A 24,365-nucleotide genomic window follows, 5' to 3' on the forward strand; every position below is an offset into this window, starting at 1 on the left:
AATTTCAGTAATTTAATTAAAAAAGTGAAACTCATATATTATATAGATTCGTTACACACAGAGTGATCTATTTCCAGCATTTTTTTTTCTTCTAATGTTGATGATTATGGTAACAGTTAATGAAAACCCCAAATTTAGTCTCTCAGAAAAGTAGAATATTATATAAGCCCAATTTCAAAAATGAATTTTAATACCGAAATGTAGGCCTACTGAAAAGTATGTACAGTATATGCACTCAATACTTGGTCGGGGCTCCTTTTGCATGAATTACTTCATCAATGGGGCGTGGCATGGAGGTGATCAGCCTGTGGCACTGCTGAGGGGTTATCAATGCGGTGTGGCATGGAGGCGATCAGCCTGTGGCACTGCTGAGGTGTTATGGAAGCCCAGGTTGCTTTGATAGCGGCCTTCAACTCGTCTGCATTAATGGGTCTGGTCGTCTCTTCCTCTTGACAATAACCTATAGACTGTCCATGGGGTTTAGGTAAGGTGAGTTTGCTGGCCAATCAAGCGCAGTGATACTGTGGCTATTAAACCAGGTATTGGTACTTTTGGCAGTGTGGGCAGATGCCAAATCCTGCCGGAAAATGAAATCCGCATCTCCATAAAGCTTGTCAGCAGAGGAAGCATGAAGTGCTCGAGAATTTCCTAGTAGACGCTGCGCTGACTCTAGACTTGATATAACACAGTGGACCAACACCAGCAGATGACATGGCTCCCCAAACCATTACTGACTGGAAACTTCACACTGGACCTCAAGCAACTTGGATTGATGCCTCTCCACTCTTCCTCCAGACTCTGGGACCAAGATTTCCAAATGAAATACAAAATTTACTTTCATCTGAAAACAGGACTTTTGACCACTGAGCAACAGGCCAGTCCTTATTCTCCTTCGCTCAGGTAAGATGCTACTGACGTTGCCTCTGGGTCATGAGTGGCTTGACACAAGGAGTACGACTGTTGTAGTCCATGTCCTGGATACGTCTGTGTGTGGTGGCTCTTGAAGGACTGAGTCCAGCCGCAGTCCACTCCTTGTGAATCTCCCCCAGATTCTTGAATGGCCTTTTCTCGACAATCCTTTCAAGGCTGCGGTTATCCCTGTTGCTTGTGCACCTTTTTCTACCACACTTTTTCCTTCCTCTCACCTTTCTATTAATATGCTTGGATACAGCACTCTGTGAACAGCAGCTTCTTTAGCAATATCCTTTTGTGGCTTACCCTCCTTGTGGATGGTGTCAATGCCTGTCTTCTGGACAACTGTCAAGTCCGCAGTCTTCCCCATGATTGTATAGCCTACTGAACCAGACTGTTGGACCATTTAAAGGCTTAGGAAACCTTTGCAGGTGTTTTGATAGCTGATTACAGTGTGACACCATGAGTATACAGTCTTACTTTTACCCAATATTCTAATTTTCTGAGAGACTAAATTTTGGGTTTTCATTAACTATTAGCCATAATCTTCAACATTAAAAGAAAAAAATGCTGGAAATAGATCACTCTGTGTGTAATGAATCTATACAATATGAGTTTCACTTTTTTAATTGAGTTACTGAAATAAATTAACTTTTTGATGTTGTTCTAATTCATTGAGAAGAACCTGTACGACTGCATTTTTGTTTGATGTTTTTTGTTGCTTGTTTATGGTCTCTGGCATTTCTTTTCAAAACGTAGTATGTGGTTTTTCTGGTGTTATTTTTTCACCTAGGCTTCACTATAGGACTACAAAATCGTAAAAAAAAAAGCATGTACAAAATTACACTAAACAAACCCCCCCCCCCACACACACACACACACACACACACTAAAGCCTCATGCACACGACCATAAAAACACCCGGACTGTCTGCACTGCCCCATAGACTTCTCTAGGTCCACGCGAGTCGTGTGAAAACCACGCGGCCGGCACGGATGCAAAACACGTTCGTCTGAATCCGCCCTAATTGTCAGTGTAAATGGGGCTTTGGGGACTTTTGTGGGGGAAAGTTCACACGCAAGATCAAAAACTGCTGAAAATGACGGCGCTGTTTTCAGAGAAAACAGCCTCTGATTTTCAGCCTTTTTTTAAGCTGAAAACTGTTTTTTTAGGCGTTTTTTCTAGACGTTTTTGGAGCTGTTTTTCTATTGATACTATGAAAAACAGCCCCAAAAACGGCTCAAGAAGGGACCTGCTCCTTTTTACAGGGCATTTTATAAAACCGCGGCGTAAAAAAACAAACCACCCCGTCTGAACGAAACGCTGTTTCTCCCATTGAATTCAATGGGAAGATGTTTGTAGCCCTTCAGCTACCGTTTTTCAGACGTATTTTGAGCCGTTTACGTCCAGAAATTCGCCTGTAAACCCCCTACCAAACATACACTTCCCGTTCAAAATGATTTATTGAGGGAAAATATTTTCAGGATTGCAAAAAACCCCATAAAATTATCTCCGTGCTGGGAAGCTATAGTTTTAATCCTTATTGAAATGTAGTGGATTTCTGTCTCGCCAGCTCAACACCTGCACAGACATCTGGTTTCATAACCACATAAAAACATCTTGTGTCTGTTTTTTATATGTTCATATGGTAAACCCAGACCACCTTTACTTCATTTTAAGCTTCCGTGGTTGTCAATTGAAGCACTCAGGCTCCCAAAAGCTAAATTGAAGCACTCCGGCTCCCAAAAGCTAAATCCTTATCAATCTGACTGAACCCATTTTCCACTCTCAATGGAGAGGTCGCTGTCCACCCCGTAGTCCCTTTCATCCATATGAAGTTAGGCCTCCATGCACATGAAGGAGAAGGACCTGCAGTGCGCTTTGTCCACCACCCGTGCGGGTTTCCGGCACATGGTGTCGCTGTGTGCATGGGGCCTAATGGAAACCTGTGAATGTAAGCACTCTGAGGTGTTGTCCACCTAGGTCAACTACTTGAGGCAGCACCCCTTACGGCTATCTGATTTTGGTGGTCCCTTCACCTGCTGCAATTGACTATTATCACGGGTGAAAGCTGCCATCACTTCTGCGTTTTCACTTGCAGTGTGTAGTATTAGTATTAAAGTCAATTGGCAACCATTTATTACAAGGTAGCACAAAGTCCTTAAGATAATTTCTCCTCAAAATGCAGACTGAAGGGATTTTTTATGACTCCTCTGATTTTTTTTTTTGGGTGATAATTGTATGTGCTGGTGACCGTTTTATGTGCTCGGCTGCTCTTTTTCCAAGGGGGGGTGACTCTTCTTCTTCATAAATGTTTCCTATACAGGGAAATTCCATGAAGTGATTACTAGCAGCTTTGAAAGGTGTTATTGTTCGCATTCTGAAGATTTTTTTTTTTTTCTTTTCCTGCAGCCGTTCACAGCGATGTTATTTTATTCCAACATCACAAGTTTGTGCTCTCAAGACATCAATAGGTTCTCTATATGCTGCGTGTATCTAACAGAATGAAGCGTTTTCACAATCGTCGTTTTTGTTTTTTTTTCCCTGTATGGCTGAGCTGTTGCTTTAGAAAGGTATAAATCCCGTCTCCGGATCTCACCTCTGCACAAGCGCCTGTCTTTGTTGAATTCATCCAGACTACAAAGCGGCAAGTGACAGGTTTAGAACATACTGATGGGCAGGATCTTTCTGTATCTACCGTTATCTGATTGTGTACAGTGAGATTCAGGTTAGAAAAAATACAAAATATTATATTCAGCCGTTTCATAATCCTTTCTGTTCCTAGGGAAGGTGACAACCATTACAGATTTTATTAGCGTTCCCATATGGGTGTTCACTCAGCTTTCCTAGACTCCTCACTTGTTTGAGCAGTGCATGTGCCATTGTATGACTAGGCCTAAAAAGCTGTGTCATAACTTCCGATCATAGGGTCAATGACAGATCTTCCAGGAACCAAACTAAGAAACGGTTGAACAGAAGACAACGTTGGGTCACTGTTAAATTCTGATCACGGACGGTTTTATAAAAAATGGGCCACCTTGGCAACCAATGAAGTTGCTCCCCCCCTACTATATATAATTTAACCATGATATTAAAAACACCTTCCTAATATTGTGTAGGTCCCCCTTGTGCTGCCAAAACAGCTTTGCTCCATTGAGGCATGGACTGCACTCTGAAGGTGTCCGGTGATATCTGGCACAAGACGTTAACAGCGGATCCTTTCATTCCTGTAAGTAGCGAGGTGGGTTGTCCATGGATAGAACTTGTTTTTCCAGCACATCCCAGAGATGATCGATCAGATTGAGATCAGAGGAATTGGGAGGCCAAGTCAACGCCTTAAACTTTGTCATGTTCCTCAAACCATTCCTGAACAATTCTTGCAATGTGGCAGCGGCATTATCCTGCTGAAAGTGGCCACTGCCATTAGGGAATACCACTATCATGAAGGGGTGCACTTTTCTGAAACATTATTTAGGTATGTGATATGGGTCAGAAGAACATCCACATGAATGTCAGGACCCAATGGTTTCTCAGCGGAACATTGCCCAGGCAATCCCAGGCCATTTACACTGCCTTCGCCGGCTTGTCTTTCTCAATAGTACATGGTAACACAAACCCCAACATATAAACATACAAATAAATGACAACCACAACCTTATAATTGGAAAATATAGGCCGCAATGTTTATTAAGGGTTACCCAAGAATAAATAATTCAATACAACATAACCATAAAATTATTGAAAATTCATCAATCATCATAAAATTATTGTACCAAGTCCCCTCAGCATTAGCTGGGAGACTAAACCCCACTAGTAAGCATCGCGACAGGGAAACCCTTTTAAAAAAGGGAGGGTGGGCGGGGCTTGTCTTGAATCCTCTTCAAACGGCCCGGAACACTGCCGAACACCGGAATTTAAACAGGAAATCTTCCCGCCATTGCTGCTCATTATCCAATCAGTAAAAAGCGCAGGCTTCACGAGCCCCAGGTCAGCGGGTACCTTCATACAATATCAAAATTATGCTACCATATTGTGCCAACATAACTCTACCATATATTTTCTCACACAATTATGGTATGTAATGCCCAGATAAAACTGGCAAGTTTAAAAAGACCAGTGCAGTGAAGGTTTACATGATCCACTCTCAGGTTGCTCCAAAGAAACAGCAGCCTTTTGTAATTGCCCAGTTTGCCACCTCCTAATTTCGGCCCTGGTCCTGACCCCTGAATTAACAATTGACCAGTGCCACTTCCAAAAAGAAGGAATCTTCGAGAAATACATGTTACATGTCTTAACTCTGTTGGATAAACTGAGTATCTTTGTTGAAAATCCAGACAAAGCCGTGGCATCCATCTTGTTTGATGCCCATAAGATACCAATGCGTGCGTTTGACAAAGGCCCATACAGTAAGCAGCATAAAGCCCTACTAAATCTTCTACCTGCCTCTGCTTAGGTGGTTTTCCTCAATTGTTATGTGTTGGTGTAGGGTTGGCCTCCACCGCAATGGCACACGATTGTTTTTACAAATGTTATTCCAGATATGAGAGGCTTTTGTAAAGGCAACAAATTATATGTTTCATTTGTGAGCTAGAAACAAAAAAGAGACTGCAAAAATTGTAACTCATTAGGTTGTGCTTCCACAATGCTGTGAGCGTCTGGTGGTGTCACCTGCCATGACACTTTGTCCTCGTGTCTGTACAATGCGAGCGGTGAACATGTTAGATTTGTAGAACATATGTAAACCATTCTGACTGAAGCCAGGACTATGACTAAATTCTATTTTAAAGTCTGTATTAGCACCTTTAAAGAGGCTCTGTCACCAGATTTTGCAACCCCTATCTGCTATTGCAGCAGATAGGCGCTGCAATGTAGATTACAGTAACGTTTTTATTTTTAAAAAACGAGCGTTTTTGGCCAAGTTATGACCATTTTTGTATTTATGCAAATGAGGCTTGCAAAAGTCCAAGTGGGCGTGTTTAAAGTAAAAGTCCAACTGGGCGTGTATTATGTGCGTACATAGGGGCATGTTTACTACTTTTACTAGCTGGGCGTTCTGACGTGAAGTATCATCCACTTCTCTTCAGAATGCCCAGCTTCTGGCAGTGCAGACACACAGCGTGTTCTCGGGAGATCACGCTGTGACGTCACTCACTTCCTGCCCCAGGTCCTGCATCGTGTCGGACGAGCGAGGACACATCGGCACCAGAGGCTACAGTTGATTCTGCAGCAGCATCGGCGTTTGCAGGTAAGTCGATGTAGCTACTTACCTGCAAACGCTGATGCTGCTGCAGAATCAACTGTAGCCTCTGGTGCCGATGTGGCCGACACGATGCAGGACCTGGGGCAGGAAGTGAGTGACGTCACAGCGTGATCTCCCGAGAACACGCGGTGTCTGCACTGCCAGAAGCTGGGCGTTCTGAAGAGAAGTGGATGATACTTCTCGTCAGAACGCCCAGCTAGTAAAAGTAGTAAAAACGCCCCGATGTGCGCACATAATACACGCCCAGTTGGACTTTTACTTTAAACACGCCCACTTGGACTTTTGCAAGCCTCATTTGCATAAATACAAAAATGGTCATAACTTGGCCAAAAACGCTCGTGTTTTTTAAAAATAAAAACGTTACTGTAATCTACATTGAGGCGCCGATCTGCTGCAATAGCAGATAGGGGTTGCAAAATCTGGTGACAGAGCCTCTTTAATATCATTTAGACTTTGCACTCACCAGTGGTCTCCAACCTGCAGCTGCTGCTAAAAACTACAAATCCCAGTATGCCCTGCGCGGGAGAGCCTGTCAGGACATGATTTGGAGTTGTCGTTTTGCAACGGCAGATAGATCATTTTGGAAAACTCAGCACTAGGAATTAGGGGCATCTTTGGTAATGAAGGGTGTAGTAGTATTTTGTTCCACCCAAGTACCTCCTTAGTTCGCACAGTTTATCTTTAGGGTATGGTCACATGGCAAAGTAAAAACGGCCATAAAATACAGAACTGTTTTCAAGGGAAAACCGCTCCTGATTTTCAGCCGTTTTTTACAGACGTTTTTGGAGCTGTTTTTCTATTGAGACAATAAAAAAACTGCTCAAGAAGTTACCTGCACTTCTTCTTCTTTTTACGCGCCATTTTTATAAACAACCGCGTAAAAAAACGCCCCGTCAGAACGAAACACAGTTTTTCCCATTGAAATCAATGGGCAGATGATTGGAGGCGTTCAGCCTCCGTATTTTTAGCAGTTTTTTTTGGGCGTTTTATGGACCGAAAAACGTCTGAAAATAAGCCATGTGAACATACATGAACTCTTTCACACAATTGGTTTCTGCAGATGTTCCAAACATTTCTAACTTTTACCGACTTCTCTCATATATGATGGTAGGAAAAATGTGGTTACAAAGAGTTTAGTATCTCAGCCGGTATAATTTTATTTTTAACTGATCTGAAATACAACGTTAATCATCTATTCTATTAAGATAAAATGTTTCACATTAAGGAGTTATTCCCATCTTATCCATTTATGGCATATCCGCAGGATATGCCATAAATATCTGATAGATGTGGGTCCCAGCTCGGCAGACCTGCACCTAGTTTAAGAATGGGGGTCACCCGACATCTGACTATCCTGGTGAGTCAGTCACCAGCCACTGCAACCAGGAGGAGAATGAATGGAGAAGTTCTGGAGAACACCGCCACCTCTTCATTTATTTTTTTGGCTGGATCTGGCGGGCCACTCGCCGGGCTGGTCAGTGTCTATCAGAAATTCATAGCATATCCTGTGGATATATAATAAACGCGTAAGATGGAAATGCCCCTTTACACCATTAACAGTCTCGCCAAAATGAAAAAAGTAAAAAAAAAATTTAACTTTTTATTGTAGATATGGAATTTGTCTCATGTAAATATATTTGGTGCATAATTTAAGGGCCTTTTTGAAGTAGCAATAAATGTAGAGAGCAGAAACTTAGTTAGGGTGTTTTTTTTTTCTTGTTTTTGTTTTTTTTCCCGTTCTCTTCAATGGATAAAACGGCATCATTAAAAACCATGCCCACTGTGGTCTACCGTTGTGCAGTTTTCCATAGAGACCGTAAGAGGAATATTTTCTAGAACTGTCCTCCTCCCACAAGGTGGCTAGGAGCACGGTTAAACCTGGGCTACGCGGTTTCCTCAGCTCCCATAAAAGTGAATGGAAGTTACGGAAACCGTGTAGCTTGGCTTTTTCCGTACTCCCGGGCAGTCCCGGCCGCCTTGTAACTCCGTGGCTGGTGCCAGCGATCCCAGTAAAATGTAGGATGGGGTCAGGGTGCCCCATTCTAGAGATAGGTGTGGGTCCCAGCTTTTAAAAGCTGCACATTCGATCCGTTGAATTACAGTGGGGCTAATCCATGGCAGAAATCCGACTTTCAGCCACAGATTTCTGCTGGATATGGATACGCCATAAATGGCAGAGGTGAGAATACCCCTTTAAGTGCAAAATCAATGCCAATAATAACATGCTGTGGTTTTTAAAATCTGCAGCGTGTTCATTATTCCGCATGGTTTTACGGAGCATGTGAATAGGGTATAAAATGTCACGTGCATTACTGGCGCATTTTGTTAGGATTTAGGCGCAGAATGCAGAACCTATGAACATGGCCTTACAGCAGCAATCATTGTAGGCAAAATATATGTGGAGCTTCAATTTCTGTGCTGCCTTTCTGTATCCGTGAAAGATGGATGATGACTAATATTACACAATTACAACTCCCACCGGGGTTTTTGCTCAGCTTTCCCAGACTCCTGAATGGCAGACCTGTCCACTGTTGTACATTTGTACTCTTGTATCACTGCATGACTGGGCCAATTTACCATTCAGGAATCCGGGAAATCTGGGTGACAACCCCTATGAGACCTGTACTGGTAGCCATATTGTTTGTCACCCCCCCCCCCACTCTCCCAGGAGCTGCTATAACCGAGAATAGAAATGGAATATAATTTTTACAATCTCAACTAAAGACAACAACTCCGACTTCCGTTCACTGATTTCTTTTAATTTTACAAAAGTGGTAAAAAAAATCAGAATGTGAATTAAAACCGACAAAATGCTAATTATTTATGACTTAATCAGTTCATGTTAATTGATAATGACAGAAAAGTTAATGCATATGAGTTTAACTGGAATATCCATAATTAAACAGGGCTGTCTGCTCACAGATTTGGTTGCTCATCTCCGAATTGAAGCTCGCCCCCTTAATGCTTGAATTAAATGCTTCTCTTAAGGCAATTGCTGGAAAGTTTCGCCCTCCTCCCCTTTGCAGAGTCCTGCGGGAGCACAAGAGTTGCGCTGTTGGAGTAATTACATGTATAGGCCGTTCCTCGGCTTCCCCACAGGGTGGGTTTGTTTTGCTCTCTTTCCTGTGGCTGGAGACATATCTGAATCTATAGCAAGTGAAATGTGCGCCAGGGAGTTCACTCTGAGAGTCAGTGACCTAATGTGTGCGCTCCCTCCTTATCCAGGATATCATTATCCGCCGTCATTGACTCATTCATTACCATCTTTTCCCTAGCTCTGCTTGGAACAGCTTGTTCTGAGTTTTCAGGATGTAAGCAGTTGCTTTCCCTTTAAGGCCTGAGTATTCGTCAGACGCTCTTCGGTACATTGACCCTTCTAAAGTTATACTCATGGGAGTAACCCGTACTTGCCAACTCTCTCGGATTGTCCGGTAGTTTAAGACAAGGGGAGAGGCAAGTCTTTGTTATCCTTAGAATAGGCCATCAATATCTGATTAGTGGGGTCCGACTCTTTGCACCCCTGCCGATCAGCTGTTTTAACGGTGCCGCGGTGATGATGTGAGCGCTGCTTCCCCTTCGTTTTATTGATCAATACTGTCAAATGCTGACACACTTGTAGCAGCGGTTCACGGTATTATATCCTCCTCCCATTCAGTGTGAGCGATGAAGGGTAAGCCCTTTTTGTTGTGGCCTTTTCAAAATTGCTAATCGACTAGGGTGCGGAGAGTCGGACCCCCACTGATCAGATATTGATGGCCTATCCTGAGGATAATTCTCTCCCCTCTCTCCTCTAAAGAACCTTGACCTATAATTGTATTTAGATGCCGTCTTGTGACTTGTCTGTTGTGACAAATCGCCATTGTATCATGGAAAAGGATCTCCTGTAAGGGTATGTTCACACGTAGTCAACAAACGTCTGAAAATCCAGAGCTGTTTTCAAGGGAAAACAGACCCTGCTTTTCAGAGTTTTTTTTTTTACCAACTCGCATTTTTCGCTGCGTTTTTCGCGGCGTTTTTTACGTCCGTTTTTGGAGCTGTTTTCATTGGAGTCTATGAGAAAACCGCTCCAAAAACGTCCAAAGAAGTGTCCTGCACTTCTTTTGACGAGGCTGTATTTTTACGCGTCGTCGTTTGACAGCTGTCAAACGACGACGCGTAAAGAACAAGTCGTCTGCACAGTACGTCGGCAAACCCATTCAAATGAATGGGCAGATGTTTGCCGACGTATTGGAGCCGTATTTTCAGACGTAAAACGAGGCATAATACGCCTCGTATACGTCTGAAATTTGGCCGTGTGAACATACCCTTAGGATGCACACAACCGTTTTTATCTGCAATTACAGATTCGAAATTGCGGATAAAATACTGACCCATTCATTTATATCGGCCACGGACACCTTCCCTTATATTTAGGGGTGTGTGTCCGGGCCGTAGAACTGACCCGCAAAAAATAGGGCATGGCCTATTTTTCGCATTTACGGACCGCGCTCATTTATTTATTACTGTGAGTATGGTCCGCAAATGCGGGTGACACTCTGCGGCCCATCCGTGACCCTCCTGACCGCCTCTGACGCTGTCCTATCCGTATGAAGCTGTTTCACACACCGTGTGAGACTGAGTCTGGATGGAAGGGGGATCACTTAAAATAGCCATATCTCAGGCCGTGGACTACCTAGAACAGTGGTTCTGGTGGCATATGAAAGATGAGATTCTAAACTTTCATATGCCACCATCGCAGTTCTAGCTGTTAAACAACGGGAGATATCACCAGTTGAAAACTAAGTCGGGAATGGAAGCTGTATACTATATGCATATACAGTTCCCATTCCCGACTGTGTCTTTAACTGGTGATACTCCGTACGTTGCATACTGTGCAATAACTTCCGTTGCCCGCAGGCAGCCGGAGCAGCTGATCGGTGCGGGGTCTGGGTGTCAGACCTGTACCGATCATATACTGATGACCTATCATAGCATAGATCATCAGTTGTTCAGTAGAGGATAACTCCATATAAAACTTCCCGCAGTAACCCACAGCGGCAAATCTGCACCGACTCGTGGGAATTTGCTGCTTCAGTTTTCCCTGCAAATTTCTTAAGTATTAAAAAAAAATAAAAAGGTAAATATATCCATTTAAAATCACCAAATCCGCAGGTAATCCACAGCAGTACTTCCATTCTGTGTGAATTCACCCTTAGGCTGGGTTCACACGACCGATTTTCAGATGTAAACGAGGCGTTTTATGCCTTGATTTACGTCTGAAAATACGGCTCCAATACGTCGGCAAACATCTGCCCATTCGTTTGAATGGGTTTGCCGACGTACTGTGCCGACGACCTGTCATTTTACGCGTCGCTGTCAAAAGACGACGCGTAAAATGACTGCCTCATCAAAGAAGTGCAGGACACTTCTTGGGATGTAATTTGAGCCGTTTTTCATTGAATTCAATGAAGAACAGCTCAAAATTACACCCGTAATTGACGCCTCGCAAAACGCGAGTACGAGCAATTACGTCTGAGATGCAGGAGCTGTTTTCTCCTGAAAACAGCGCCGTAATTTCAGACGTAATGGTCGTTATCGTGTGCACATACCCTTACTGGCTGACTGCACGAATGTGGCCCTTGACAAATCCTCTGTAAGGGGAAGAGATATAGTAAAATTCTCTGAAGTGTCCTCCCTTAACGCATCTCTAAACCCGACATATCCAGGTTTAGTGTGTGCGTTGTTGAAAAAAACAAACCTGTAAGAAAAAAACCGTATACCTCTGAATGCAATCCTGTAGCCCATGTAGACTCATATATAGATTTTTTTATACTTCAAAAAAAGTTAAGGATAGGCACTTCTGTATATCCCAGATATTGGATGTTTGTGGAGGAGACATCGTTAATTTCACCCAGTTTGAGACTGTCTACGTCTCAAAAAAGGCTGACTCTCTATATTGTCCCCCGCTGGCAAACTGCTTCTTTGAGTGCTAGAAAGCGGCTTAATCTCCTCCATTTCTTGTACGGCGGAGTAGACAAAGTTTTAACTTGTATCACAATGAAGATGGATGGCTAATTGAGGGGTTCAATCCCTACAGTAAGGAAAGTAGTAGCCGTCCGATAGAAAAAAATCACATTGTATGTTGAATATCTTTAGACCTAGCCTTCCAAGGATACAAACCCTTGCTGGACATCTGATGGGAACAAGAAATAATTACCGTGTTGTGTGTGTGTGTGTATAGCCCCTAAGACCTACGTGTCTCCATGTTAACAGTCTCCAAACAAACCTGTCACAGGTAAGGCTACATTCACACGAGCGTGTGCAAAAAATGGAACGTATTTCCTGCTTTTCATGTCCATGTGCCTTCAGTATGCGTTGGTGTGCTTTGCGTGTGGCATCTGTTTTTCACATCCATGTAAGCGCTTCCTTTTTTTTAAAAATCTTTATTCCTCTGCGTTTCTTACATGGATGTCTGTGTGCTGTCCGTGGTTTTCACGCACCCATAGATTTCAATGGGCAAAGAAAATCCACAATAAACGCATCAATATAGGACATGCAGTGCGTTTCACGTGAAGGTCACTTGCTGCGTAAAAACTCACGAATGTCTGAATAGCCCCATTGAAATGCATGGGTCCGTGTGCTGTCAGTTATTTCAACGGGCAGCACGCGGACCAGGAACATGCTCGTCTGAATGAGCCCTTACCTCTGCTGCCCCCTAATCTTTTTGCTAACTGGCAGGCAGATGAAAAGGAATAACACATAACTTTAGGATCAGACTACACAGGGTTTGTGTAATGATGGGGGTAGGGAAACAGACAAGTGAGCCCTAATCTACCCGCCACTCAGTCCCTGCCTACTTGCAACGACCCGCTCTAGGCGACGGGGTACAACTGGGCGACAGTCCCTACGCTCAATAAGTGCACGACGGACAAACAGACAAGGGTACACAGAAGCTAAGGGAAATGGGGCAGTTGCCCACGGCAACACCGTGAGCAACAAGAGTGGTGAACGAGCCAAGTCAAACCAGGAGTGTACGAGGTATCAAACGCAGAGCAGGAGAGTAGTGAACAAGCCGAGTCAAACCAGGAGTGTACGAGGTATCAAACGTAGAGCAGGAGAGTAGTGAACAAGCCGAGTCAAACCAGGAGAGAACGAGGTATCAAACGCAGAGCAGGAGAGTAGTCAGTAAGCCAGGGTCAATGTGAAGCAGGGACAAATAGTACAAGAAGCTGCAGCAGGGCCAGGAAACCAAACGAGAAGAATCACAAGCAAGGAGGAACAGGAAAGGCAGGTATAAATAGACAGAGGGCGGGAGCTAGCTCCGTCTGGCCAGGCTGTGATAGGCTCTCCCACTCCTAAGCCTGCCATCCTGAGTGGTGGAAGATGGAGTCAGTCTCACAGACATAGAAGCAGGTGCAGACTGATTACCTATGGGCGTTGACACAGAAGCTGTGCCTGGCAGATCCTTTACAGTTTGTTTGTAGTCTGTAACCATGAAGACACATAGGTATGCATAGGAGCTGTAAATAAAAATAAATAAATAAATTACTACATTGATTGGAATTTGTTATCTTGTTCGCTGTGAATCTACTAGTCAGAATGCCTGTCTGTTTTGTCATCAGCGTAATTGGCATTGGTGTTCTCCGTTTTACAATATTTAAGTCACTCGCTGCTGTTAAATTCTTACTGAGACATTTAATTAACTCAAATGTTGCCTATTAAATAGCAGCAGGGCTAGTTAAATGATGAAAGGCGGCAAATTAAATAAGATTATGGCAATATTCTCCTCTCCCCCCTGTGTAATGGGTTCCTGTAAATTACACTGCTCCAAAACATATACCGTTTGTTTGCCAACCGAGGAGGAATAAAGTCTTAAGAGTGTGTGATGTGTGTTCAGCGCTGGGAGCATCGCACTTGTTGTTCTGAGCTGTGAGCAGAGGTCAGAGACTGTCAGTTTAGATTCCTTCTGGTTGACGAACCGTCTGTGAGCAGATCTCTTAAAAACAGCTTTTCACTGTGATTTCATGCATGTTGCCAGGACTCTGAAATATTCATAGGATCAGGCTTCAAGAATCTGACTCCCAGCCTCGTGCATCGCCTTCATGTCTTATATAGAGAGCCTTCATTCTTTCACTGTGGTGCTGTAAAGCAAGGCAAAGTCTGATGGGGGTAATGAGAAGAAAACATGGCTGCTGGCGTGCTAGGTACCAACATTTATGTTTTATCTGGTGATAAATACTGGTACATTTTTATATTTTTCTATTAAATATGATTCTACTTTGTGTCTGATTTAGAAGTCTGTATTAAAAGGAACCTGTCACATTGAAAATACAATCCAATCTGCAGGCAGCATGTTATAGAGCAGGAGGAAATGAGCAGGTAGATGTATATTATTGTAGCAAAAGATTCCGTATAACCAGTCCTTTATTCTTAAACCTCTGCTCATTCTGGGCTTAGGAGTCCAGTGGGCGGTGCTAATCACTGACCACTATCTCTGTATTCACACTCCTACCGAGAAGGCTGTCAATCGCTGTGTAGGACCGACCACTGGACTCCTAAGCCCAGAATCAGCAGAGGTTTAAATAAATAAATTTCAAGTTCTACTGAATCATTGGTACAAGAATATACATCAACCTGTTCCCCTACTCCTGCTCTATAACATGCTGCCAGCAGATTTTCAACAGAAGATGTTCCCTTTATTTGTAAGGTCTCTGTTATGCCATTTCCCCTTTTCTAAAAGAGGTTTTGCGGCATCGGAGGTGTTTATTTGTAATGTACCCCCTGCAGCCTTGTGCCTTGATATGGTCTTGGAACTTCTGAGTGACTTCTAATTTTCCTATAAGATGTAAAAATGGTGACATTATCTCTTTTATATATTGTATCGTGTTTTCTACACACCTTTATTACGCTTTAAGGTCGCCTGACCGTTGTGACTGGAAGAGCAAAGAAGGGTACCTGAATGGTAAAACTGAATCCAGGGCCTGGTGTGTTTTCTCCACTGTGCCCACTAGAGGAGACATTTTTTTTGTGTTTTTTGGGGGATGAAAAAGGAAATCTTGTATTTACTTAGAGGATTTGTCACCACTCCTGTCATGTTTGTTTTAGTAAATAATTATATTCTCCATGAAATAACAACTCTGGGGCATTTTTTCCCAGATCTCTACATTGTGACATTCCTCTTAGAAATGTATGAATAAAATTAATACTGGGTGTTACCAGTTGGGGGGTGTCCCTACACTGTCCCTACACTGTCCAATCAGTTCTCACAGTCTCAGGGCTTATTCAGACGAACGTATAATAGGTCTGTGCAACGTGTGTGATTTTCACGGACCTATGTTAGTCAATGGGGCCGCTCAGACTGTCCGTGATTTTCACGCAGCGTTTGTCCGCTGCGTAAAACTCACGACGTGTCCTATATTTGTGCGTCAATGGGTGCGTGAAAATCACGCGCAGCACACGGAAGCACTTCTGTGTGACGCAATTGATTCGCGCAACAGCAGTAAAAACTATGAATGAAAACAGAAAAGCACCACGTGCTTTTCTGTCTACAAACAGTGACATAATGATGGCGGCTGCGCGAAAATCACGCAGCCACGCATCATATGCTGCTGACAGACGGAGCCGTTATGGACATTTTGCGCGCGCAAAACGCACACGCTCGTGTGAATTAGGCCTTAAAGAGGCTCTGTCACCAGATTTTGCAACCCCTATCTCGTATTGCAGCAGATCGGCGCTGCAATGTAGATTACAGTAACGTTTTTTTTTCTTTCAAAAACGAGCATTTTTGGCCAAGTTATGAGCAATTTTATATTTATGCAAATGAGGCTTTCTAAAGTACAACTGGGCGTGTTTAAAGTTATGTCCATCTGGGCGTGTATTGTGTGTGTAACATCTGGGCGTTTTTACTTGTTTTACTAGCTGGGCGTTGTGAATAGAAGTGTATGATGCTGTGTGTCTGTGCACTGCCAGAAGCTGGGTGGTAACGAAGAGAAGTGGATGATGCTGATTCGTCAGCATCATACACTCCTAGTCACAACACCCAGCTAGTAAAACAAGTAAAAACGCCCATATGTAACGAACACACAATACACGCCCAGTTGGACTTTTACTTTAAACACGCCCAGTTGTACTTAAAGAGGCTCTGTCACCAGATTTTGCAGCCCCTATCTGCTATTGCAGCAGATCGGCGCTTCAATGTAGATTACAGTAACGTTTTTAATTTTAAAAAACGAGCATATTTGGCCAAGTTATGACCATTTTTGTATTTATGCAAATGAGGCTTGCAAAAGTCCAACTGGGCGTGTATTGTGTGCGTACATCGGGGCGTGTTTACTACTTTTACTAGCTGGGCGTTCTGATGAGAAGTATCATCCACTTCTCTTCAGAACGCCCAGCTTCTGGCAGTGCAGACACACAGCGTGTTCTCGAGAGATCACGCTGTGACGTCACTCACTTCCTGCCCCAGGTCCTGCATCGTGTCAGACGAGCGAGCACACATCGGCACCAGAGGCTACAGTTGATTCTGCAGCAGCATCGGCGTTAGCAGGTAAGTCGATGTAGCTACTTACCTGCTAACGCCGATGCTGCTGCAGAATCATCTGTAGCCTCTGGTGCCGATGTGGCCGACACGATGCAGGACCTGTGAGTGACGTCACAGATCTGCACTGCCAGAAGCTGGGCGTTCTGAAGAGAAGTGGATGATACTTCTCATCAGAACGCCCAGCTAGTAAAAGTAGTAAACACGCCCCGATGTACGCACATAATACACGCCCAGTTGTACTTTTACTTTTCAACACGCCCAGTTGTACTTTTGCAAGCCTCATTTGCATAAATACAAAAATGGGCATAACTTGGCCAAAAATGCTCGTTTTTAAAAAAAATAAAAACGTTACTGTAATCTACATTGCAGCCCCTATCTGCTGCAATAGCAGATAGGGGTTGCAAAATCTGGTGACAGAGCCTCTTTAAACTGTATAGGGACATGCCCCTTTAACAAGAGGAATGGTGAAACACTTAGTTGTCTTTTATTCATACATTTCTAAGAGGAATAATAGAGGAATGACAGAACGCAGCGTTCTTAGAAAATATGTTCCAGAATTGTTATTTCATGAAGACTACAAGTAATTACTAAAATATGTGTCATACATGTCAGGAGAGATGACAGATCGAATGTTGAATCAGAAAGCACATTACTCATGTTACATGGGTTTTGTAAACCCGGTCATTTATTACCACAAAGCAATAACATACTTGTGGGAATTGCGTTATGTGGAAGTGATACTGGGTGGTTGGTACATGTCCAAACACTTCCGCATTGTTGACCATTGATTTATTTATTTATTTTTCTTCTTAGGGCATTTCAATTTTGGGAACAATGAGGATCCGCCGTATGTCTGATAAAGTCTATAGTGCCCAGTCATCTAGCACTGGTGATCCACCTACCGTATCCCCTCGTCATCACTGATTTTAGGTACTTCTGTCGGGTGAGGTTTGGGCAGCGCTGTGCACTTTGCAGTGACTTACGGGTTACAAAATTAGCTGTGTGCAAAGTGCAACTCTAGCCTTAGGAATGAGAGCAAAGAGCATCAAATGGAGATTTTGGAAGGGCTTTGGCAGAAGAACCTTGTGCAGCTTGCTCGTGGCTTTTATAATCACTGTATTGGTGGTTGCATCGTATGCACTTTCTGGAAGGAGATCAGATCTGATCCAGGGGCTTTCTACATCCTTCTCAAGGGACTTCACTTTCACAACCAACCAGCCTGGTATAGAAAGATCAAAGGAGTCCATTAAGTCCTGTACCTCAAACTTTACCTACACCTCCCCTCATGTAGGGAATGCCTACCTGGATCAAGGAGAGATCCATCTCACACCACGCCGAATACCAACCATAGCAGAGCTGGAGCAATATGAACCTCATGTAAGTGTCTCTTAATACATAAAAAGTTGTTTTTCGTTGTTGGACATTTCCTTGAAGACCTTCAGCCCGACCTGTGACAAAATTCTCTACTGCCAGGCATCCCGTTTAATTTAGCAGAGCTCACTGTGTTATGTTTATTAAGTCCTATCAGGGGAATGTTCGAAGCATCAGTTTAATTACCAAGTGCAGTATTAATTAATGATGAATCCGATGAAGAGCTGCACATTTTATATCGGTTGAATGGTTCGTCCGCTTATGAGTATCATATTTTTGCATGAGATTAAGAACCTTGATGGACCATCATACGGTTCTGGATGAATGTATATGTTTCATGGCCTTAGGATATGTTGCGGATGTCTGCAAAGAATTATCCACCAGAAATCTGCACTTTTTGCACATTGTGGATTTCCACTATCCAATGGAAATGGAAAAAATCTGTGCAAAAAAAATCCCTATTCGTTGCTCACAAAGTGGGAAGGAGTTTTTTTTAAATCTCTTTTGCACGCAATGTGGTCTCTTTAGTTGGGAGTGTTGTGCAAAATCTGGACTAAATATTCATACGGAATCTTCAGCATGTGAGACCCGCATACTCGCAGTTTACCCATTGTTGAATACAAATATTTAAATAATTTCTTTGTTTAAAAAAAAAAAAAAATCCCAAAAAATATTGAATTGACTTGTGGCCGAAATACGTTCCATCCTTTAATTGGGCTATATTATAATTACTGACAGTGTTGAGTTGAGAGCAGCGCTGTTTTGTTCTACCCAAAAAAATGGCATCTATTCGGCAGTACATCTCCCTGTGTAAACAAGGAGATGTCCTGCCGACGTGAAGCAAATGCATGGGGACGAGAGATCGTAGTAATTGTTCATCCCCATACATTACTGATCATAGCCCCTTGTGAATACAGCGAATAAGTGCCGATCGACACGCTGTATCGTTGATTGGCACTTGTTTTCACGGCCAGTTAAAAAGACCTTAAGAAATGGCTGAATTAAATTTTTAATGAATTGACCGAAGAGGACAACTCAAGGATTCTTCTTGACCGGTGGTTTTTAATTTTGAGGGGAAATATTAATCAAAAAGATTCCAAACTAGCTGTTGTCTCGTCTGTGAGTTTGAACTTCAGAAAAATTTTTCTTCTCTCCCTTAGCTGTTCTTTGTAATACCGCATCAATTCCTCGACTTGTGCCGCAGTCCATGCTGGTATAACAAATACGATGGAAATGACAGCAGCGATCCCTATGGGACCAACGCCTATTCTTTGTATGCCAAGCGTTTACACAACATATTTGAGGACATGAGACACCGGTTCTGGTCGCGGCTTACAGTCAGAGACGGTCGTTACTACCGGTTGCGTTGTTTGCCTCATTTTTACATTATTGGGCAGCCCAAGTGTGGCACTACTGACCTTTATGACCGTCTACGCCTCCACCCTAATGTCCACTTCTCAGTCATCAAGGAGCCGCACTGGTGGACACGGAAACGCTTTGGTAAGTTGTCTCATGTTAAAGAGAAAATGTTTCATTTCATTTACACTGCAAATAGTTTCCCCACACAACTTGGGAAAGTGTGAAGGGGAATTTCACTGGAAAAGAAGAGGCAGGAAAGGTTCATCTTGTGTGAAGTCTTCGTTATTTTCCTAGGTGACAACCTCCTAATGGTAGCCATGGTCGTGCCCAGAGCGTGGTTGTCATCCTAGGGCTGGATTCACACGAGTATTTTCGGTCCGTAAAGGACGGAACGTATTTCGGCCGCAAGTCCCGCACCGAACATACTGCAGGGAGCCGGGCTCCTAGTATCATGGTTATGTACGACGCTAGGAGTCCCTGCCTCGCTGCAGGACAACTGTCCCGTACTGTAATCATGTATTCAGTACGGGACAGTAGTTCCACGGAGAGGCAGGGACTCCTAGCGTCGTACATAACTATGATGCTAGGAGCCCAGCTCCCTGCACTGTGTTCGGTCCGAGACTTGTGGCCGAAATACGTTCCGTCCTTTACGGACCGAACATGCTCGTGTGAATCCAGCCTTGCTTTCATCCAATCCTGAGTGTAATTCAAGTCATCCACCCACCTTTGCACCCCCGTATTAGCCAGGGGGGCTGCATTATTTGTGTATGATGACCACTCTGTAGATAATGCATTTCTTTTACCCAGCTAACACATCGTGAATTATGACCATTTTATACATCGACCGAATAATAGAGTATTCGTGCAGTGAAATAGTTTATTTTTCTGGAATTACATTATGATCCACCCTCTTCCTCCGACATAGGGCCAGATATTAATATATCGCATTGTCCACATCTCACAAATTGATATAGGTAACCTTATTATCTTATTGTGTGGATCCAGAAGATAAAGCTGCTTATACATGGGCCAATGATCGGGCAAACCAGCGTTCATATGAACACTCGTTCCTGATCATTGCCCCGTGTAAACAGGGCAACGATCAGCCGATGAACGAGCAAACACTCATTCATCGGCTAATCGAATTGTTTATGCTGCACAAAATATTATCGTTTTCGGCAGAACAATTCCATTTCAGGGAGATGTGCTGCCGATATGCTGGGAATGCATGGGGACGAACTATCGTAGTAAATAGACCTCATTCCCATACAGAACTCCTTGTGAAAGGAGCAAACCAGCTCCGATCAGCGAGCTGTCTCGTTGATCGGCGCTCGTGTTTACGGCCAAAATTGGCCGGTGTAAATGGGCCCTAAGTCGTGCTGATTGTTGATCAGAATCTGTATGGAGGACATGTAATTCAGTTACAGTATAAAGGTTCTTGTCAAGTATATTTTCTATTTTAAGGAATTGTAAGATTAAAGGAACCTTTCCACAAGCCATACCCATTAGAAGATTACCTGGACCTTTTTGATGTGGCAGCCCAAAAAGTCCAAGATTTTCACAATAAAAACACGTCATTCGATTCTGGGCAGATGGGTCAGATCATCACAGGTAGGAGACTGCAGGGGACTGGACACAATGATACCTGTGAAAAAGTCCTAGATCATAATGGGAATTATATATATATATATATATATATATATATATATATATATATATATATATATATATATATAAATTTGTATTTTTTTTTAAGGAGAAGCCAGTGCGTCCACCATGTGGGACAACAGTGCGTGGTCTTATTTTTATGACAATGTCACCAACACGGAGCCTCCGGTGCTGATCCAGGACTTCATCCATGCTTTCCAGCCAGAGGCCAAGTTCATTGTTATGCTGCGGGACCCTGTGGAGAGGTTAAGCCATTGTTAATTCTATGTCTCTTTTTTTTAAAGTAGCTTTTTACAAAGTTTGATCCTGTATTAAAAAATCCTAATCACTTATAGCAGATGAGAAGGACCTCAGATTTGCGTTCAACTTAGTAGAACAGCAGTGGCGTGCAGCCATAGGGAAACCCTCAGTCAGTGGCTTGTGGTTAACCATTTAAAGGGGGTGTCCAGGATTGGAAAAACATGGCTGCCTTTTTCCAAAAACGGCGCCACACCTGTCCATGGGTTGTGTCCGCTCCATCAAAGTGAATGGGGCTAGGCTGCAATACCGCAAATAACCCGTGGACAAGTTTGACGCAGTTTTCTCACATCCATGTAACCGTTGCTTCCTGTCTACTGGGGTTAGGGGCTGCAACACAAGAATAGATTTCAACCGTAGATGATCCTAAAGCCACCTTTTTAATGAAGTCTAGTGAGGTTACCACCGGAAGTTTTACACCTCTTGTACACGACCGAGAACTGCTGTTTTGTATTGAACAAAATGATACAGCACGGAACAGAAGTTCCGTGGGGAGTCAGACTCCTAGTATCATAAATGTCTATGATGCCAGAAGTCCCGTTCACCTGCACCGCGGTTGGGCTGGAAAATACGGCCGACAAATGGACTGTTTTTCATGACCCGAACTCGGTCGTGTGCAAGAGGTGTTAATCTTTGTCACCGTTTCTAATACATGGCCGCTGGTTTTCGAGTTGGGAGTACCTTATATGGTGACAAACCACATAGAACTAGCCCAGTCTTTGGAGTCTACAACCTCATTTGGATCTTTTTTAAAGTTTTTTTTTTCTGATTTAAGTATACCACCGTCGATCGTATGATACAGGGTAGCCACACAAAGTTTAAATCTTCTGGTGGAAGATTGAGCAAGGAGAGTTTGAGCAGCTCTGTATCATAGGCAACCCCTGCCAAGATTTTTATTTATTTACATTTATATTTTACAGTTTGTTGCTCTTTGCAGTGTAGAAAAATATCAGGTTGCAGCTTTGAAACATTTAACAAGCTGCTATTGACAGATCTCCTATTCTTATCTCTCTCTACTGTGCCTGCTGTGAATGTGCTGTGGGTTTAAGGCTTCGTTCACATCGGCGTTCTGTTTGTGGGTTCCGTCAGACCTTTTCGTCAGGGGAACCCACAAATGGAAAAGAAACGGAAACCTTACGGAACGGAGACAAATGGAAACCATTAGCAACGGAAGCATTCTGTTCGTGGGTTCCCCTGATGGAAGGGTACGACGGAACCCATAAACGGAGACCCAACACAGATGTGTAGGAAGCCTAATTGGTTCATTGACACCCCCTGTAGTTCTTCTCATTCACACATAAATACTTTGTGTGTGTGATCCTGGGCTTATATTTACAGTTTTAATGCAGTTTTTGTTTTTTTAGCCAAACACAGTAGTGGACACAAAACAAAGGAGATACATCCGGCTTTTCTTTTATACCTTTCTTTCTTCTAGATCCACTTTTGGCTTTGGCTCTAAAAAACCCCAAACATCCTAAAACTGTGTGTGTCATCCTAGCCTTAGATCTCATTCACACTTGCAAGCAGTTGAGCAGTGTTTTGCATCCATTTTTTAAAGCCAAAACCGGGAGTGGATCCTAAACAGGAAATATATAACGCTTCTTTTTTCGCATCAACTCCTGATTTTGGCTTTGGAAACTACTGCTGAAATCTGGAAGTGTTAAATTCAATTTTATTTATGAGCATTAGATACTAATGATTCAGCTATTTCTTCATATTTAAGAATAAAGATCAAGCCATTGTAACTTGACAAGCTGCTTGTTGATGGTTTCCAGGTAGCAACTTTTTTTTTTTTTTTTGCTATACTGCTTTTGTTTGAAAACCAGTGGAAAAATAAGGAAACCAGCAGCTCTGTTATACGGCCATGTGCATGAGCAAATATAAGATGTGGGGGTGAATATTTATTCACTACTACACATACTTTTATATCACCCCATAACTTATTTTGCTGTTAATTTGGAGGAAGGAATTCTAAATTCCGTTTAGATGCAAAATCTCTGCCAAGCTATGAAGTTTGGCAGTCGTTTGACTGTGTTTAGAAGTATTTTTGTAATGCTATAATTTCTCTAAATAACATCTCTGATGTCCTCACCTAATACTTCTCAGTGCAGTAAATCGGCAGGAACTCATTAATATCATTTTTATAATTTTTTTAATATTTACTCTTGATGTTGCCTTCGATGTCTTAGTGATAGTCATGTTCTACATAAAGCTGTTTAGTCCTTAGTTTTCATTGTGCACTATATCCAAAGACCCTGAATGTCCCCAGCAGTTTAAAGAATTCTGATTGACAACTTCTTCAACTCTGCTACATGTGCACATACCCTCTTTGTCAAAATGCAAGTGCCATGTTCACACGGCTTATTTTCAGCCGTTTTTCCAGCCGTAAAAGTCCCGAAAAACGGTTGAAAATACGGGGGCTGAACGCCTCCAAACATCTGCCCATTGATTTCACTGGGAAAAACGGCATTTTTTTACACGGCTGTTTATAAAAACAGAGTGTAAATAATACACCCGGTAAAAAAAGTGCATGTCACTTCTTGAGCCATTTTTTCATTGGGTCAATAGAAAAACGGCTCCAAAAACGGTCGTAAAAAATGCATCAAACGCCTGATGCATAAAAAAACGGCTGTTTCCCCTTGAAAACACCTCTGTATTTTACAGCTGTTTTTTGTTTGCCGTCTGAACATAGCCTGAAACTGAACTTGTGGCAGAATGTATTTCCTTCTATTCTGGTTACCGCTGATTGTGACGCCGCTGTTCTCTTTTCTCACAGGCTTTATTCCGATTATTTGTACTTTGCTATTGCAAACAAGTCAGCTGAGGATTTTAATGACAAAGTGAACGAGTCTCTGCAGATGTTTGAGAGCTGCCTGCAAGGTTCCTCACTGCGCTCCTGTGCTTACAATACCACCTTCAGCAACGCGCTGCCGGTATGTGGTGCCCCCGGGGACCCTCTGTGTACACATCCAGGGCCAC

General features: G+C 43.0%; 1 protein-coding gene across 2 annotated transcripts in view; it reads left to right on the forward strand.

Moving 5' to 3' along the window:
• CHST15 (carbohydrate sulfotransferase 15) overlaps nt 1-24,365 on the forward strand; it is a 34,256-nt gene that overhangs the window by 4,249 nt on the left and 5,642 nt on the right. Inside the window, exons 2-7 of one of the 2 annotated variants that reach the window (XM_075842379.1) lie at nt 14,190-14,355; nt 17,505-18,068; nt 19,223-19,562; nt 20,886-21,032; nt 21,178-21,334; nt 24,163-24,319. In XM_075842379.1, coding sequence (XP_075698494.1) covers nt 17,721-18,068; nt 19,223-19,562; nt 20,886-21,032; nt 21,178-21,334; nt 24,163-24,319 — 1,149 coding nt within the window. In that variant the 5' untranslated portion in view covers nt 14,190-14,355; nt 17,505-17,720. The remainder of the gene's footprint in view (nt 1-14,189; nt 14,356-17,504; nt 18,069-19,222; nt 19,563-20,885; nt 21,033-21,177; nt 21,335-24,162; nt 24,320-24,365) is intronic. The other variant, XM_075842378.1, reaches the window with a different exon arrangement.

The sequence above is a fragment of the Rhinoderma darwinii genome, chromosome 11, assembly GCF_050947455.1.
Source record: "Rhinoderma darwinii isolate aRhiDar2 chromosome 11, aRhiDar2.hap1, whole genome shotgun sequence".
In the NCBI taxonomy this organism is placed as follows: Eukaryota; Metazoa; Chordata; class Amphibia; order Anura; family Rhinodermatidae; genus Rhinoderma; species Rhinoderma darwinii.